Source organism: Ranitomeya variabilis, chromosome 6 (assembly GCF_051348905.1).
Source record: "Ranitomeya variabilis isolate aRanVar5 chromosome 6, aRanVar5.hap1, whole genome shotgun sequence".
Classification (NCBI taxonomy): domain Eukaryota; kingdom Metazoa; phylum Chordata; class Amphibia; order Anura; family Dendrobatidae; genus Ranitomeya; species Ranitomeya variabilis.
In genome coordinates, this window is record NC_135237.1 from 333534990 (window position 1) to 333553732 (window position 18743).

Consider the following 18743-nt stretch of genomic DNA (forward strand, 5'->3'; position numbering starts at 1 on the left):
TAAATTCAAAAAAGTTAATTTTTTTCACATTATTTGTACGCTCTGCACCCAATCTTAACTGAAAAAAACAGAACCGTAGAAATATTTGCAAATCTAATAAAAAAAGAAAAACTGAACGCTCATATTTAAGTCACATGCTGTCCATTTCCTTGAGATCCTCCTTGAAATGGTTCTACTCCTTCATTGGAGTCCAGCTATGTTTAATTAAACTGATAGGACTTGATTTGGAAAGGCACACACCTGTCTATATAAGACCTCACAGCTCACAGTGCATGTAGTGTATAAGAAGTGGATATTTTCTGCACTGCCTCAACAATATAATTTCAAGACCTAGTCTGATTGCCGTATGTGGAGTCGGGAAGGAATTTTTTTCCCCAATGTGGAGCTTACTCTTTGCCACATGGGTTTTTTTTGCCTTCCCCTGGATCAACATGTTAGGGCATGTTAGGTTAGGCTATGGGTTGAACTAGATGGAGTTAAAGTCTTCCTTCAACCTTAATAACTATGTAACTATGTAAGGTAGTAATGGGGGTTTATTCAACACGTTTCAGGGTCTCAGTGACTCCTTTTTCAAGAAATGCTACGCAGTTTCATCGCACTTGAAATTTTTTCCCATTTTCTCTTTCATGACATGGTAAAACCAATGGTATAGTTCAAAAGTACAATTCCTCCCACAAAAAATAAGCCCTCACATTGCCATATTGACAGAAAAATAAAAAAATTGTGGCTCTGGAAAGAAGGGGAGCGAAAAACGAAAATGAAAAAACGAAAAAAGCTCCGGTGGTTAAGGGGTAATACCTGGCTAATTTTTCTTAAAATCCTGTTTACATTTTTCCTTATATTAAAGGCATTATAGAGGAAAAAGTGTTTCTTAACATTATTTCTTGTAAACTCCACTTTCTAGTCGATTTTGAATGCTTTATTTTCACTCCTTAAAGTGAATTAAAAATGTGACACCATTGTTCTTAGCAGCGATCTGGGAATCAGATATGCTTCATGCATGCTGTTGTTCTTCCGTTCGGCACTTTTTCCATCCATTTCAACATTTTCACTGTCTTCCCCAGATTTCCTTGTAGGATCTGTAGACAAAATTCTCGGATTTCACATTGACTTCCATTATGCTCGCTACTCAAAACGAGCATCTGAGCATTAAAATACTTACCGGTCAATGTTTTTAGGCATTTCTGGCACTGCTCTGATCTTCTCCTGCATCATGTGAGCGCAGCTCTGACTTGCTGGCTAATACTACAGACTGATACTTCCTTCCTTTATTTAAGTCTATGTGAGCCTCATTATGATTCTCATAGGCTTACGATAAGAAAAAGACTTCCGGTCCACACCTAAATGCTAGAATATGCTAGAAATGGGTTATGCTGGAAATGGCAGAAGACAGCGATCGATAAGTATTGTAATATATACACTGAGCATAATTTGCTCTTATCTAACAAATAGTGAAAGAAAAAAGAACACTGGATTGGGACTTTATGGCTTGCATACAGATTAAACTAAAGGTCTAAAGGTTGCTGAACCTGCCAACATTGGCAAGGTCAATTTTCCTCCAAACATGATGTTTTGGAGAGAGGGATCCAGCATGTTGGATTTTTTTGATATTTGTGGGCTAAGCTGTTGTCTGAGGAGTCTGTAAGCAGTCCTCTCATAGAGAACACTGGAGAGCTCGGCCGAGCCTAGTACTCCTGTGTTTGAAGGATACAGTGGAAGATAGCTGTTCAAGAGATCATTTAGCCAACAGCTATCTAATGTGTTTGGGGGACTTTAGACCACTCGGAGTTATCTATAATCTATAGGGAACCCACCAAATGTTCAACTCTTTTGTATCACCATGGCAGAGAAAATTAAGCCTTCCACAATTCCAAAGAAAATCAAATGACTGCTCATGTTATGAATGGGTTTTCTTGGTCCACCAAAGCAATAGATGGTCTTTCTATTCACTCTTCACACTAGCTAATAAATTAGGATCCTAAAGGACACATTGCCTACATAAGTCAGTTGTCCTGCTGAAGAAATGCTCGGGGAAGAGAGCACAGTATAATTTTAACAAAATAACAAGAGATATTGAATTTACTGGCACCCTCACTCCTGTTCTCTATTCCTTGATCCTGTTTAAGCACCCAGTAAATGATTGGAAATGCCAGCTCAGCCAATTACTAGCTGCAGCAATGATATACCTCAGCCAGTGATTGGCCCAGAGCATTTCGTACTATTTCCTGTGAGTTGAAACTTGATCAAGGAATAGAATACGGCAGGAACCAGCAGCATAGGAACAGAAGTTGCAGAGGATTGGTGAGGATGACTTCTGTTTATTATACCATTCTAAGTTTATTTGCAATATTTTATTTCTATATGGCAACCCCAACCTTTATAAATAGATGTTTTCAAATATTACATTGCAAAGATATTCTCACCTGTCCATATTCCCAGCTTCTTGTCTTTATATTGTTAACTTCTCCATGAAAAATTACACCAACATCATTCATGACATATTCTTCAATCTCTTTCTCATCATCCAAGTAAACAGCATCATCTGTAGTAGTAGAAATGTTGAGAACTTTGAAACAATTTTTTTCAAAATCTGTATGTACTGATGAATTTAACAGAGATAATGTAATTGTTTGTTTATATACAGTGGGTACAGAAAATATTCATACCCCTTTCCATTTTTCACTCTTTGTTTTATTGCAGCCATTTGGTAAATTCAAAAAAGTTCATTTTTTTCTCATTAATGTACACTCTGCACCCCATCTTGACTGAAAAAAACAGAAATGAAAGAAAAACTGAAATATCACATGGTCATAAGTATTTAAACCCTTTAGTAGCATCACCCTTTTGAGCTAGTACAGCCATTAGTCGTCTTGGGAATGATGCAACAAGTTTTTCACACCTGGATTTGGGGATCCTCTACCATTCTTCCATGCAGATCCTCTCCAGTCCGTCAGGTTGGATGGTGAACATTGGTGGACAGCCATGTTCAGGTCTCTCAAGAGATGCTCAATTGAGTTTAGTGCAGGGCTCTGGCTGGGCCAGTCAACAATGGTCACAGAGTTGTTCTGAATCCACTCCTTTGTTATTTTAGCTGTGTGCTTAGGGTCATTGTCTTGTTGGAAGGTGAACCTTCGGCCAAGTCTGAGGTCCAGAGCACTCTGGAAGAGGTGTTTATGCAGAATATCTATGTACTTGGCCGCATTCATGTTTCCTTCAATGACAACCAGTCGTTCTGTCCCTGCAGCTGAAAAACACCCCCATAGCATGATACTGCCACCACCATGTTTCACTGTTGGGATTGTATTGGGCAAGTGATGAGCAGTGCCTGGTTTTGTGGGAGTCCTTCATGTGTTTCTAGCAAACTCTATGCAGGCTTTCATATGTCTTGCACTGAGGAGAGGCTTCCTTTGGGCCACTCTTCCATAAAGGCCCGACTGGTGGAGGGCTTCAGTGATAGTTGACCTTGTGGAACTTTCTCCCATCTCCCTATTGCATCTGTGGAACTCAGCCACAGTGATCTTGGGTTTTTTCTTTACATCTCTCACCAAGGCCCTTCTCCCACAATTCATAAAATCATAGAATCATAGAATGGTACAGTTGAAAGGAACCTCCTGTGTCATCTTGTCCAACCCCCTGCTCAAAGCAGGATTCACTAAATCATCCCAGACAGATGTCTGTCCAGCCTATGTTTGAAGGCTTCCATTGAAGGAGAACTCACCACCTGTCATGGCAGCCTGTTCCACTTATTGATCACCCTAACTGTCAAAAAGTTTTTTCTAATATCTAATCTGTGTCTCCTGCCATTCAGTTTCATCCCATTGCTTTTAGTCTTTGCTTGTGCAAATGAGAATGAAGATAAACCTTCTTCAATGTGACAGCCCTTGAGATATTTGTAGACAGCTCTTAAGTCTCCTCTCAGGCTTCTTTTTTGGAAGCTAAGCAGTCCCAAATCCTGTAACTGTTCTTTATAGGACATGGTTTGAATTGCATTTGCCTTTATTTGCTGCTGCATCAAGCTGTTTACTCATGTTCAGTCTGTGATCTATTAGTATACCCAAGTCTTTTTCACATGTGCTGTTGCTTAGCCATATTCCTCCCATTCTTTATATGCTTTTTTCATTTTTATTGCCTGGATGTAGTACTTTGCATTTTTCTCTATTAAGAACAATTCTATTAGTTGCTGCCCACTGCTCCAGTTTATTTATATCTTTTTGAATCCTCTCTCTCTTCTTTAGTATTAGCTATCCCTCATAGCTTTGGGTCATCAGCAAATTTAATCAGTTTACCCTCAATTCCTTCATCTAAATAATTGATAAAGATGTTGAACAATACAGGGCCCAGGACAGAGCCCTGTGGTACCCCACTTGAGACATTCTTCCAACTGGATGTGCAGCCATTTATGACCACTCTTTGGGTCCAATCACTAAGCCAGTTATGAATCCACCTTACAGTTGCCTTGTCCATTCTATACTTAGTCATTTTTATCAATAAGGATTGTGTGAGATACGTTGTCAAATGTTTTGCTGAAGTCAAGATATACTATATCTACAGCATTAGCTTGCCGAATAAGAACGGACCCGATCAAATTCGCTCATATCTACTCAAAACCACATTCAATGAGGAAGTAAAAAATGTAAATGTTACTTTTTCCCACAAACATATTACATTAGCACCAAATTGTGCACTTTCAAAAGGATAACAGGAGGAAGTAGACCATGCAATTTTTTCTGCAGTTTCTCCTGAGTTTGGGCGCACGGAAGAATTTGGAAGGGAAGTAGCACCATTTGACTTTTGGATCGCAAAATTGGGAGGAATAGATAGTGGCCTCCATGTCGCATTTGCAAAGCCCCTGATGTGCCAAGGCAGTGGAAACCTCCCATAAGGGACCGCATCTAGGAAGCTACAGCCAACAAGTAACTTATTTAGAGGTGTGTTGAGGACCTTGAAACCACAGATGCTTCACAGAATTTTATAACATTGAACCGTGAAAATGAAAAAAATAATTTTTCTTGCAAAAATGTTGTTTCAGCCACAAATTTTTCTTTTTTCACAAGGGTAACGGGAAACAATTTGTTTGTGATTTCTCCTGAGTACACAGATATCTTATGTGTGGTGGAAAACTACTGTTTGGGCACATGGCGAGGGTTGGAAGGGAAGGAGCGTCAATTGAGTTCTGGAGCGCCATTTTGACAGACATAGATTGCAGATGCCATGTCACATTTGAAGAGCAACTACAAGACCTAAAGAACAAGGATCCCTAAAATATAACTTTTATTAAACAGCAATAAAAAACTCTTTTCATAGACAGTCAGAAAATAATAAAAGGCAACAAGTTGTGTACCTAAAGGGTCGTAAGAAGCAACTACGCTTAGTGCTACCTAACAGTGGGGGTAGGCACCCTAATTTGCTGCGGTAGGTGCCCCCACTCAACGTCGACTTGCCCTCAAAAAATCCCTAGGATTCCCTAGTTACGGAACCCTAAAAGAACACTAGAAAAACCCTGTAGGAAGAACACTACCTAGCAGTGGGGGTAGGCACCCTAATGTGAAGCGGTAGACCCCCCCCCACTCCACGTCGACTGACCCTAAGGACCCTACACAGTCCCTAAATAATGAAGAAAAGAAAAAATAAAGAAGTGTCCCAACACACCCAGACACCAAAAATTCAAATAGCATAAAAAAACAAAAACAGAAAAAAATTAAAAGATCAAACAATGTCTCGACTCTTATACAGAAAAATTCTTTTTAGACATTAGGCATCCGAAATGAAACAGGATATGCCCTCATAAACGCAAACAAATCTGACAATAGGTAGGTGAATGAGATGTAATAATATCAATATTGTCCAAGATGTAACAAATATTCAGTTTCCTGAGTGAAGGAGTATAAGAATAGCAAATGTCTCAATAATATAGGAATATCACTCTAATGATAGTGAAATACTAGAAATAGCAGTTGGAATATCCACTCCTAAAAAAACAAGGAAACAAATACCTGGCAAAAGCTGGTGAGGGCCCGTTCTCAGACCTGAAGCCAATCAGTAAACGGATGCCTCCGCCAAGTGATTACGGGAGCATTGAGATCTTCCAGAAACTAGTTACTGATGAGATTAATAATATCACTCCTGGCTTGGACCCTACTCACCCTAACTTGACAGTGGCCGAGAGGAAATCGCTCAATGATCTCAAGAATAACAATGTGATTGTTATCAAGCTGTCTGATAAAGGCGGAAACATTGTCATTCTGGACCACTTGCAATATGTGGATATGTGTAATTCTATCCTGTCAGATCAGTTATCATACCAGATTCTTAGAAACGACCCCACTGTGAGCTATGTTTCAGAACTGAGAGGCATCCTGACTCGGGCTGTTGAATCTAGACTTATTTCAAACAGTGAGTACAATTTTTTGTTACCCAAGTTTCCAACTGTGGCAACCTTCTACGCACTTCCTAAGGTGCATAAGGGTACTAATCCCTTAAAAGGACGCCCTATAGTGTCTGGGGTGGATGCCCTCTCTCAGAATTCAAGCATTTATTTGGATAAGTTACTTAGGTCCTTTGTGACTGCTTTACCCTCATACATCAGGGACACAAGTGACCTCCTGACCAAACTGGAGGGTATTGTGGTGGAACCAGATACTATAATTGCCTCCATTGATGTGGATGCACTTTATAGCAGTATCCACCATCAGGATAGCCTGAGGGCTATAAAACATTTTCTGAGTAGTAGAGGCACCCACTTCGCACCACATAATGCTTTTCTGATTGAGCTTCTCGGCTTCGTACTTCAACGTAATTATTTTCTTTTCAACGGGAAATGCTACCACCAGCTCAGGGGCACAGCAATGGGGAGCCCTTGTGCCCCCACTTATGCTAATCTGCTCCTGGGCTGGTGGGAGGATATTTTTGTTTTTAGGGATGAGGATGAAACTTGGTGCCCCAGGATTATTTTCTGGGGTAGATATATTGATGACATCCTGGTCCTGTGGAGGGGTGATGCTGCCTCATTTACTGACTTCCTGCAGTATTTGAATACCACATTGAAAGGTCTGTTCTTTACCTTTGAAATAGGTGGAGACAGCGTCACCTTTCTGGATGTCTCCATCAAGAGACTGAGTGATGGCTCCCTGGGTACGTCTATCTATCGCAAACCAACGGCTACGAATAGCCTTTTGAGATGGGAGAGCCATCACCCGTTTCCGTTGAAATGCGGTATCCCTAAAAGACAGTTCCTCCGTTTACGCAGGAACTGCTCATCCCTGAGCGATTTCAGGACTAAATCAACTGAACTCAAATATCGCTTTAGGGACAGGGGATACCCCGATGATGTGATTGCCTCCGCCTATGATACTGCCTTAGATATGAATAGGACATCACTCCTGCTACCAAAGACCGAGACTGATTCAACATCCATCACACGCCTGATTGGTACTTTTGATGATCAGTCTAGGAGAGTGTTTGACATCTTCAGGAGGCATTGGCAGATATTGAGATCTGATCCGGATATAGGCGGATTCATTTCCTCACATCCATCGATCACATACAGAAGGGGAAGGTCAATCAGGGATAGTATTGTCCAGAGTCATTTTGTGTCTCCGAAAAAACAGGGTACCTGGTTGGACAATTGGTCCACTGGTACATTCAAGTGCGGACATTGTTCCTTTTGCAAGCATATATGTGTCTCCAGTACCTTTAGAAGTTCGTCCACAAACAGGACATTCTCCATGAGACAGTTTGCTAACTGCAGAACTGTAGGCGTTGTGTATCTCTGTACATGTTCTTGCCCCAAGGATTATGTGGGTAAAACCAAACGTGAACTTCGGGTTCGGATCAGTGAACACCTTGGTGATATCCGACACGGCAGAGATACACCAATCGCGCGACATGTCATCAACGAACATGGAGGTGACCCAGGTTCATTAAATTTCAGAGTTATTGAGGTCATTCTCCCCTCAGTGAGACAAGGTGATTGGGATAAAAAAATAATACAGTGCAAAATAAGATGGATCTATCTATTGAGGTCCATGAGCCCCGTGGGCCTCAATGAACAATTGACCTTCACTAGCTTTATTTAGCCATCTGTCAGGCTCTGTGCCATCTGAGCTATAGCCATGTATATTAATACAGTATTTATTATTTTTTATCTCACTTATGAGATGCATTATTATTTTCCATTTCTCTTTTCTTGTTTACTTTTTCTTTATTGTTCATTTAATTTATTTTGCTGTGGGTATTTATCTGGTTCATGGTTGTGGATTATATTTTATCATTTCTATGTGATCATCTGGCTTTGCTAATATGTGTGGTAATATGGATATGTGCAGTCTTTCATCTTGTATCTTCCTGTGTATATATGTGCACGCGCTACTTGTTGGCGCTTCCCCTGTGTTTGATTATTTTCGGGGGCGGCCCCTACTTGGCGTTCTTTTGCATTCCTGCATGCCATTCTGGACTGCGCATGCGCCTGTCGCCATTTTTGTTTTCCCAGAGTGGAATGCATCTTGCGCTCCACATGTGGATACGGCGCTCGTGATGATGCCGATTATGTCATTTCCGGGGACCGCCTTGACTCAGCGAGCTCCATGTCTCCACGTGTATTTATAAGTGAACATAGGGTGAGTCCACCACAGCGTTTATCTTTTTTGCAGCCACATAACCCCTGATGAACCCCCGTTATATCAATGGGGGGGAAACGCGTCGGGTATTGTTTGGGGAGATGGATGTCCAGCGCTCGATGTGATATCTGAACTTTTTCAGCGTTGCCTAAAGTTTTCCTACAAGCCTGCAGATGAGTATCAATGTTGTGGTATTATCTTTATGGTGATGGGGATGATTGTGTCCCTACATAGGAAACATTGCCTCTCTGGGGGCCCCAGGCTTGAGGGACGTACTGGACATATTCTTATGTAATGTGCATTTTGAGCAGTATTAGTATTATCTACTACTCTATAGATATGTCATGAGCACCTGCTGATTGTAATTAATATTATATACTGATTAAGTGCTGGTTCCATCCGATTTTTGTTTCCTTGTTTTTTTAGGAGTGGATATTCCAACTGCTATTTCTAGTATTTCACTATCATTAGAGTGATATTCCTATATTATTGAGACATTTGCTATTCTTATACTCCTTCACTCAGGAAACTGAATATTTGTTACATCTTGGACAATATTGATATTATTACATCTCATTCACCTACCTATTGTCAGATTTTTTTGCGTTTATGAGGGCATATCCTGTTTCATTTCGGATGCCTAATGTCTAAAAAGAATTTTTCTGTATAAGAGTCGAGACATTGTTTGATCTTTTCATTTTTTTCTGTTTTTGTTTTTTTACGCTATTTGAATTTTTGGTGTCTGGGTGTGTTGGGACACTTCTTTATTTTTTCTTTTCTTCCTTATTTAGGGACTGTGTAGGGTCCTTAGGGTCAGTCAACGTGGAGTGGGGGCATCTACCGCTTCACATTAGGGCGCCTACCCCCACTGCTAGGTAGTGTTCTTCCTACAGGGTTTTTCTAGTGTTCTTTTAGGGTTCCGTAACTAGGGAATCCTAGGGATTTTTTGAGGGCAAGTCGACATTGAGTGGGGGTACCTACTGCAGCAAATTAGGGTGCCTACCCCCACTGTTAGGTAGCACTAAGCGTAGTTGCTTCTTAGGACCCTTTAGGTACACAACTTGCTGCCTTTTATTATTTTCTGACTGTCTATGAAAAGAGTTTTTTATTGCTGTTTAATAAAAGTTATATTTTAGGGATCCTTGTTGTTTAGGTCTTGTAGTTTTCTAGGCTCCCGACATATACTGTTTTTGGTTGGCTTTTTTTTCACATTTGAAGAGCCTCTGACATGGAAAAAGAGCAGAAACCCCCACAAGTGACCCCATTTTGAAAACTGCAGCTCTTGTGAATTTATCTACAGTGGTACTGAGCATTTTTAACCCTCAGGCGATTCACAGATCAGAGTCAATGGAAAATTACCATTTTTCCCACTAAAATGTTGCTTTATCCCCATGTTTTCAATTTGAAAAGGTAGAATAGGAGACAATGAAGAGTGCAATTTGTTACTCAATTACTCTTGAGTATGTCAATACACCACATCTGGTCAAAAAATGCTTTTGAGGCACAGTGCAAAACTCAAAAGGGAAGGAGCGCCATATTGGAGTTCATATTTTCCTGGAATGGATGAGGCTGCCATGTCACATTGGTAGAGCCCCTGAGGTGCCAGAACAGCAGAATTGCTCCATAAGTGACCCTATGTTACAAACTACACTTCTCAAGGAATTCACCTAGTGTTGCATTGAGCATGTTGACACCTCATGGGCCGCACAGAATTTTATACCAATGGGTGGTGAAGATAAAATAATTAAATTGTTCCCCATAAAATGTTGTTTTAGCCCCAAATTCTTAATTTTTATAAAGAGTAATAGGAAAAAATGGACCTTACACTTCGCTGTGCAATCTCTCCTGAATGTGTAAATACCCTACATGGAATCATAAAATACTTTTCCAGCAAAGTGGAAATCTCAGAAGGGAAGGAGCACCATATTATAGTGAGGATTTTGCTGTTATGGTTTTCGGGTGGCATGTCACATTGGCAGAGCCCCTGAGGTTCCAGTACAGCAGAACCCCCATAAGTGATTACATTTTACAAACTGCACCTCACAATGAATTTATTGAAGGGTGCAGTTGCAGCGCCCCAGAGTCCTGGTCGTTGCAGTACTGATGCTCCGCCGCTAAGGGGGGCTATGGTACATCTGATGGCACTGAAGGAGTTCACCTGACCAGGTATCACAGACATCAATACACTTCACAGTCTGGCCTCCAGGGGGAGCTAAGGGTGCTATGTATTAGGACACTCCTCACAATCTGGTAAAACTGGGGGTTAGAGAGGAAGTTAGAAAGAAGTAGTGTTGAGCGATACCTTCCGATATCGGAAAGTATCGGTATCGGAAAGTATCGGCCGATACCTTCAAAGTATCGGATCTAATCCGATACCGATACCCGATCCCAATGCAAGTCAATGGGACGAAAATATCGGAATTAAAATAAACCCTTTCTTTCCTTGTAGGTTAATTCTACATGAAGGAAAACAACTATGAATAATGTAGGATGTATTGGGGGAGGTGGCGGAGACATTAAAGGCACAGAGGTTTAGCCCAATCAAATAGAATAGCAGGATTTTGTTTTTTTTTTATGATGTTCGGCGTTAGAAAGATTTTGACTATGTTATTTTTTTTTAAATTTTGTCAGATATTGATGTTTCACTACTTCCACACCCTTCACCTTCTTTTTTACTTCTCCCACACTTTCTTCTTCATTATCCTCATCATCAGCTTCTTTGACATCAACTTCTTCACCTTATTCATCTTCTTCTTCATCTTCTACCTATTATTTTTTTTCTTACATTGTTCATATTCTTTTTATTTAACTATTATCTTCTTCGTATTCAACTTCTTCATCATATTCTTATTTGTAACAGGCATTCCCGTAGTTGTTATCTATAAAAGTTTGAAGATTACACCTTCCGTTCTGCCTGTCACAAAAGAGTTACATTTGTCCGCATTCAGTTTGGCCTGCAGCATCAGGCTTTATCCAGGGGCACCACGAGGAGGAACGGACTCACCCCCATACACTGCTTAGTCTTCTTCTGCTTATAATTTAGATAATATCTTTTGCTCTGATATTTAGTGTTATGCTTAATGTTCTTCTGCTCTTTGTTCTGCAGCCTCTTGTTCTTCTGCTTCTCGGTCTCCCATGTCGTCGTCGTCTCCAGGGTCGTCGTCTCCAGGGTCGTCGTCTCCGGGGTCGTCGTCATCGGGGTGGTCTTCAGGGTCATCGTCTCCAGGGTTGTCGTCATCTCAGTGGTTGTCGTCTCTGGTGTCGTCGTCATCTTAGGGGTGGTCTTCCGGGTCGTCGTCTTTAGGGTCTTGAACTTGGATATGTAGCAGAAGGTACAAGAAGGCTGAGAAAATGCCGAGAAACAGCTGATGGAACTGGAACTCGGATGGCTACCCGAAGGTCCAAGAGCCGATGGAACTACCAAGGACCAGCTGACGTTACTGGAACCCGGTTACTAAGCAGGAGGTACCCGTGCCTGAAAGCACTACCAAGGACCACCTGACGTTGGTGGAACTCGGATACCCAGAGGGAGGCACCTAAGCCAAAGGCTCTGCCCAGAACCAGCTGACGGTACTGGAACCAGGATGGGGAGCAGAAGGTACAAGAGAAAAAGACACTGCCGAGAACCAGCTGACGGTACTGGAACCCGGATGGGTAGCCGAAGGTCCAAGAGCCAATGGAACTACCGAGGACCAGCTGACGTTACTGGAACCCGGTTACTAAGCAGGAGGTACCCGTGCCTGAAAGCACTACCAAGGACCACCTGACGTTGGTGGAACTCGGATACCCAGAGGGAGGCACCTAAGCCAAAGGCTCTGCCCGGAACCAGCTGAAGGTACTGGAACCAGGATGGGGAGCAGAAGGTACAAGAGCAAAAGACACTGCCGAGAACCAGCTGATGGTACTGGAACCCGGATGGGTAGCCGAAGGTCCAAAAGCCAATGGAACTACCGAGGACCAGCTGACGTTACTGGAACCCGGGTACCAAGCAGGAGGTACCCGTGCCTGAAAGCACTACCAAGGACCACCTGACGTTGGTGGAACTCGGATACTCAGAAGGAGGCACCTAAGCCAAAGGCTCTGCCCAGAACCAGCTGACGGTGCTGGAACCAGGATGGGGACCTATTCAAGCTTGTCTTCCTAGAGCCCCAACTAGCGGTGTTGGAGCAAAGGGTCAGCAGGGGGAGCAGAGTGTAGGCCGAAGCCTTCACTGGAGGCATTTGTAGGTCTGTTGTGTCTGCGTGGCGTTTGCAGGACACGTTGCCGGCTACACAGCAGGGGAACAGCTGGCGGTGCTGAACCCCACTGACACATTGGCTGGTGTTTTTCTCTGTGCAGCCAGCACTTCGGGGCACCAACTGTTAGAGCCCAGGCTCTGCAGGGGGAGCAGAGTGTAGGCCGAAGCCTAATTGAACCAATTTTAAAGGTAACCTTTAACCCCCCCTCAGGTGTTACAAACTAGAAGAGCCACGCCTTATGCAGCAGTAGTGCTGCACAAGTCAAAGGTTGCTCTTTTAATTTTGTTCCTTGCACAAGCTGAATGAAACACGTACAACATTTTGTCCCTTATACAGTCAATCTGTCTTGGAGGCGGGAGTACCCTTCGTAATGAGACGCAGCACAGCTGGCAAAAATACCACCTTGGCGCTTGGCGCGGCCTCCTGAGCATCGCATTTTGATGTACAGGAGTCTGCGTTGTTGCGTTATCCCTTGGCCATGCGCTGCCCGTCTTCTGACATCATTTCATGTCGGCTGGTGCGGTTCGCGATGCCCATGAATCCCAGCCCCGCAGTGTCTTTACAGTGTTTCACACTGCGGGGCTGGGATTCATGGCCTGGCGCAGTACATAGGTTCGCCTCTGGCTCGTGTCCTTACATCTGCTACAGACTGTGTGGCGTCAGCTGATCCCTTATCGCATGCCACGGCCATGAAGCCGCACAGTCTGAAGAAGGCGGAAGGAGCTGAGTGACAGCCTGGCGAAGATATGAACTGCTCATGCCCGTCAATCACACCCTCGCAGTCAAAATAAATAAGACACCGAGGGGCGTTGTGTCGGGCAGGGCGGCCGCAGAGGCGCAGCCAGCCAAACAATGATGTCAGAAGAAGGGCTGTGCTACCAAGGGGGTCGTTGCGTGTCATTACAAAGGAAAGTCACACCTCAGGGACGTTTTAATGGTCTCAGGGGACACATTGTAGACGTGTTCTGTTCCACGGGTGCAAGGAGAATAAGTTTATGAGCCACCTTGCACACATGCAGCATTAGCTGTACAAGGTGGCTGTAAAACATACAAACACCTGGGGGTGGGGCGACAGGATCCCTTCAATTTCAGTTCTTGTGTCTGCGTGGCTTTTGCAGGACACGATGCCGGCTACACAGCAGGGGAACAGCTGGCGGTGTTGAACCCCACTGACACATTGGCTGGTGTTTTTCTCTGTGCAGCTAGCAGTACCGGGCACCAACTGGCGGTGTTAGAGCCCAGGGTCAGCAGGAGGAGGAGAGGGAGCAGAGTGTAGGCTGAAGCCTGCACTGGCGGCAGCTTTGTGTCTGCGTGGCTGTTGCAGGACACGATGCCGGCTACACAGCAGGGGAACAGCTGGCGGTGCTGAACCCCACTGACACATTGGCTGGTGTTTTTCTCTGTGCAGCTAGCAGTACCGGGCACCAACTGGTGGTGTTAGAGCCCAGGCTCTGCAGGGGGAGCAGAGTGTAGGCCGAAGCCTAATTGAACCAATTTTAAAGGTAACCTTTAACCCCCCCTCAGGTGTTACAAACTAGAAGAGCCACGCCTTATGCAGCAGTAGTGCTGCACAAGTCAAAGGTTGCTCATTTAATTTTGTTCCTTGCACAAGCTGAATGAAACACGTACAACATTTTGGCCCTTATACAGTCAATCTGTCTTGGAGGCGGGAGTTCCCTTCGTAATGAGACGCAGCACAGCTGGCAAAAATACCACCTTGGCGCTTGGCGCGGCCTCCTGAGCATCGCATTTTGATGTACAGGAGTCTGCGTTGTTGCGTTATCCCTTGGCCATGCGCTGCCCGTCTTCTGACATCATTTCATGTTGGCTGGTGCGGTTCGCGATGCCCATGAATCCCAGCCCCGCAGTGTCTTTACAGTGTTTCACACTGCGGGGCTGGGATTCATGGCCTGGCGCAGTACATAGGTTCGCCTCTCGCTCGTGTCCTTACACCTCCTACAGACTGTGCGGCGTCAGCTGATCCCTTATCGCATGCCATGGCCATGAAGCCGCACAGTCTGAAGAAGGCGGAAGGAGCTGAGTGACAGCCTGGCGAAGATATGCAATGCTCATGCCCATCAATCACACCCTTGCAGTCAAAATAAATAAGACACCGAGGGGCGTTGTGTCGGGCAGGGCGGCCGCAGAGGCGCAGCCAGCCAAACAATGATGTCAGAAGAAGGGCTGTGCTACCAAGGGGGTCGTTGCGTGTCATTACAAAGGAAAGTCACACCTCAGGGACATTTTAATGGTCTCAGGGGACACATTGTAGACGTGTTCTGTTCCACGGGTGCAAGGAGAATAAGTTTATGAGCCACCTTGCACACATGCAGCATTACTGCTGTACAAGGTGGCTGTAAAACATTCAAACACCTGGGGGTGGGGCGACAGGATCCCTTCAATTTCAGTTCTTGTGTCTGCGTGGCTTTTGCAGGACACGATGCCGGCTACACAGCAGGGGAACAGCTGGCGGTGCTGAACCCCACTGACACATTGGCGAGGTGTTTTTCTCTGTGCAGCTAGCAGTACCGGGCACCAACTGGCGGTGTTAGAGCCCAGGGTCAGCAGGAGGAGGAGAGGGAGCAGAGTGTAGGCCGAAGCCTGCACTGGCGGCAGCTTTGTGTCTGCGTGGCTGTTGCAGGACACGATGCCGGCTACACAGCAGGGGAACAGCTGGCGGTGCTGAACCCCACTGACACATTGGCTGGTGTTTTTCTCTGTGCAGCTAGCAGTACCGGGCACCAACTGGCGGTGTTAGAGCCCAGGCTCTGCAGGGGGAGCAGAGTGTAGGCCGAAGCCTAATTGAACCAATTTTAAAGGTAACCTTTAACCCCCCCTCAGGTGTTACAAACTAGAAGAGCCACGCCTTATGCAGCAGTAGTGCTGCACAAGTCAAAGGTTGCTCTTTTAATTTTGTTCCTTGCACAAGCTGAATGACACACGTACAACATTTTGGCCCTTATACAGTCAATCTGTCTTGGAGGCGGGAGTTCCCTTCGTAATGAGACGCAGCACAGCTGGCAAAAATACCACCTTGGCGCTTGGCGCGGCCTCCTGAGCATCGCATTTTGATGTACAGGAGTCTGCGTTGTTGCGTTATCCCTTGGCCATGCGCTGCCCGTCTTCTGACATCATTTCATGTCGGCTGGTGCAGTTCGCGATGCCCATGAATCCCAGCCCCGCAGTGTCTTTACAGTGTTTCACACTGCGGGGCTGGGATTCATGGCCTGGCGCAGTACATAGGTTCGCCTCTGGCTCGTGTCCTTACACCTGCTACAGACTGTGCGGCATCAGCTGATCCCTTATCGCATGCCACGGCCATGAAGCCGCACAGTCTGAAGAAGGCGGAAGGAGATGAGGGACAGGCGAAGATATGCACTGCTCATGCCCATCAATCACACCCTCGCAGTCAAAATAAATAAGACACCGAGGGGCGTTGTGCGGGTCAGGGCGGCCGCAGAGGCGCAGCCAGCCAAACAATGATGCCAGAAGACGAGCAGCGCTACCAAGGGGGTTGCAGCGTGTCATTACAAAGGAAAGTCACACCTCCGGGACGGTTAAATGGTCACAGAGGACACATTTTTCAGGTGTTCAGTTCCACATGTGCAAGGAGAATAAGTTTATGAGCCACCTTGCACACATGCAGCATTACCGCTGTACAAGGTGGCTGTAAAACATACAAACGCCTGGGGGAGGGGGGACAGGTTCCCTTCAATTTCAGTTCTTGTGTCTGCATGGCTGTTGCAGGACACGTTGCCGGCTACACAGCAGGGGAACAGCTGGCGATGCTGAACCCCACTGACACTTTGGCGAGGTGTTTTTCTCTGTGCAGCTAGCACATCTGGGCCCCAACTGGTGTTGTTAGAGCCCAGGGTCAGCAGGAGGAGCAGGGGGAGCAGAGTGTAGGCCGAAGCCTGCACTGGCGGCAGCTTTGGGTCTGTTGTGTCTGCGTGGCTGTTGCAGGACACGTTGCCGGCTACACAGCAGGGGAACAGCTGGCGGTGCTGAACCCCACTGACACATTGGCTGGTGTTTTTCTCTGTGCAGCCAGCACTTCCGGACAGCAACTAGCGGTGTTGGAGCCCGGGCTCTGCAGGTGGAGCAGAGTGTAGGCCGCAGCCTGCACTGGAGCAAGTTGAAAGAGAACCTTTAACCCCCCCCCCAGGCGTTTGTAGCTGAAAGAGCCATCTTGTACAGCACTAATGCTGGAAAAGGTAAACTTATCTCTTTTAATTATGGTCCTTGCACATGCTGAACCTAATACTTTTGAAATGTGTTCCCTCACACGGTTAAACCGTCCGGTCGGTGGAACTTTCCTTTGTCATGTGACGCAGCACAGCCGTCATTCTTACCCCCTTGGCGCCGTGCACCTCCTCCTCAGCGTTGTTTGAATCTGTCCCGGAGTCTGCGCTGTTATATTATCCCTTGGCCAGGCACACTTAGCGCTGCCCGTCTTCTGACATCATTTGGTGTCAGGCTGGCTGCACCTGTGCGGCCGCGCTGGCCGAGAGCCCGCCTCGCAGTGTCGTCTAATGTAATCCCACCGTGGGCCTGGGATCCGTGGCCATGCGCAGTGCATATTCTAGCCTCTCACTCCCCTCCCTACGGCTTCTTCAGACTGTGCGGCGTCACGGCTGTGGCATGCTATTAGGGATCAGCTGACGGCGCATAGTCTGAAGAAGGCGAAGGGAGATGAGTGAGAGGCGAAGGTTGAGATATGCACTGCGCATGTCCATGGATCTCAGGCCCGCAGTGGGATTAAATCAGAAGACACTGCGAGGCGGGCTCTCGTCCAGCGCGGCCGCACAGGCGCAGCCAGCCTGACACCAAATGATGTCAGAAGAGGGGCAGCGCTAAGTGTGCCTGGCCAAGGGATAACATAACAGCACAGGCTTTGAGACAGAATCAAACAACGCTGAGGAGCCGGCGCACGGCGCCAAGGGGGTAAGAATGACGGCTGTGCTGCGTCACATTACGAAGGAAAGTCCCACCTCCGGGACGGTTTTACGGTATCAGTGGACACATTTTATAAGTGTTAAGTTCTGCGTGTGCAAGGAGCTAAACAAAAATAGCTACCTTTTCCTTGTGCATCATTACTGCTGCACAAGGTGGCTCTTTCAGTAACAAACGCCTTGGGGGGGGGGGACAGGTTCCCTTACATTTCAGTTGTTGTGTCAGCGTGGCGGTCGCAGGACACATTGCCGGCTACACAGCTGGGGATCAGCTGACGTTACTGAAACCCAATAACACTGGGTCGTATGTTTTGACTGTGCAGACGGCACTTCTGAGCCTCAACTGGTGGTGTTGGAGCCCAGGAATTTAAGTTCAGGTGGTAGAAAGATGAACACAACAGGATACCTGGATAACGTAGACAGTCACCTAATTATTTAATCAGGAAGAGGAGTGGAAAATTCCTGCGAGATCCAGGCCTTGTTCATTTTCAGGAAAGTAAGCCGGTCAACGTTATCGGAGGATAGTCGCATGCGACGGTCAGTTAGTACACCACCTGCAGCACTAAAGATGCGTTCCGATAATACACTAGCCGCAGGGCAAGCCAGCACCTCCAATGCATACTGGCTTAGCTCTGGCCATGTATCCAGCTTTGAGACCCAAAACTTGAAAGATGAAGAGCCGTCTGGGAGTACAGCAAGAGGGCAAGACATGTAGTCTGTCACCATCTGACGGAACCGTTGCCTCCTGCTGACTGGAGCCGTCTGTGATGGTGTAGACTTTTGTGGCGGGCACAGAAAACTGTGCCACAGTTGGGCCATACTGGTCTTGCCTTGGGCAGAGGCACTGCTTCTGCTCCCTCTTTGTGCAGAGCCTCCACCACTGCCTGGACGCACTGAGCTGCTTTGTAATGCACTAGCAGCACTTCTCTCACTTGGAA

General features: G+C 45.7%; 1 protein-coding gene across 1 annotated transcript in view; it reads right to left on the reverse strand.

Moving 5' to 3' along the window:
* Window positions 1–18743, reverse strand: part of F13A1 (coagulation factor XIII A chain) — a 482528-nt gene that overhangs the window by 297387 nt on the left and 166398 nt on the right. The window contains exon 5 of the mRNA XM_077269818.1: window positions 2424–2542. Coding sequence (XP_077125933.1) covers window positions 2424–2542 — 119 coding nt within the window. The remainder of the gene's footprint in view (window positions 1–2423; window positions 2543–18743) is intronic.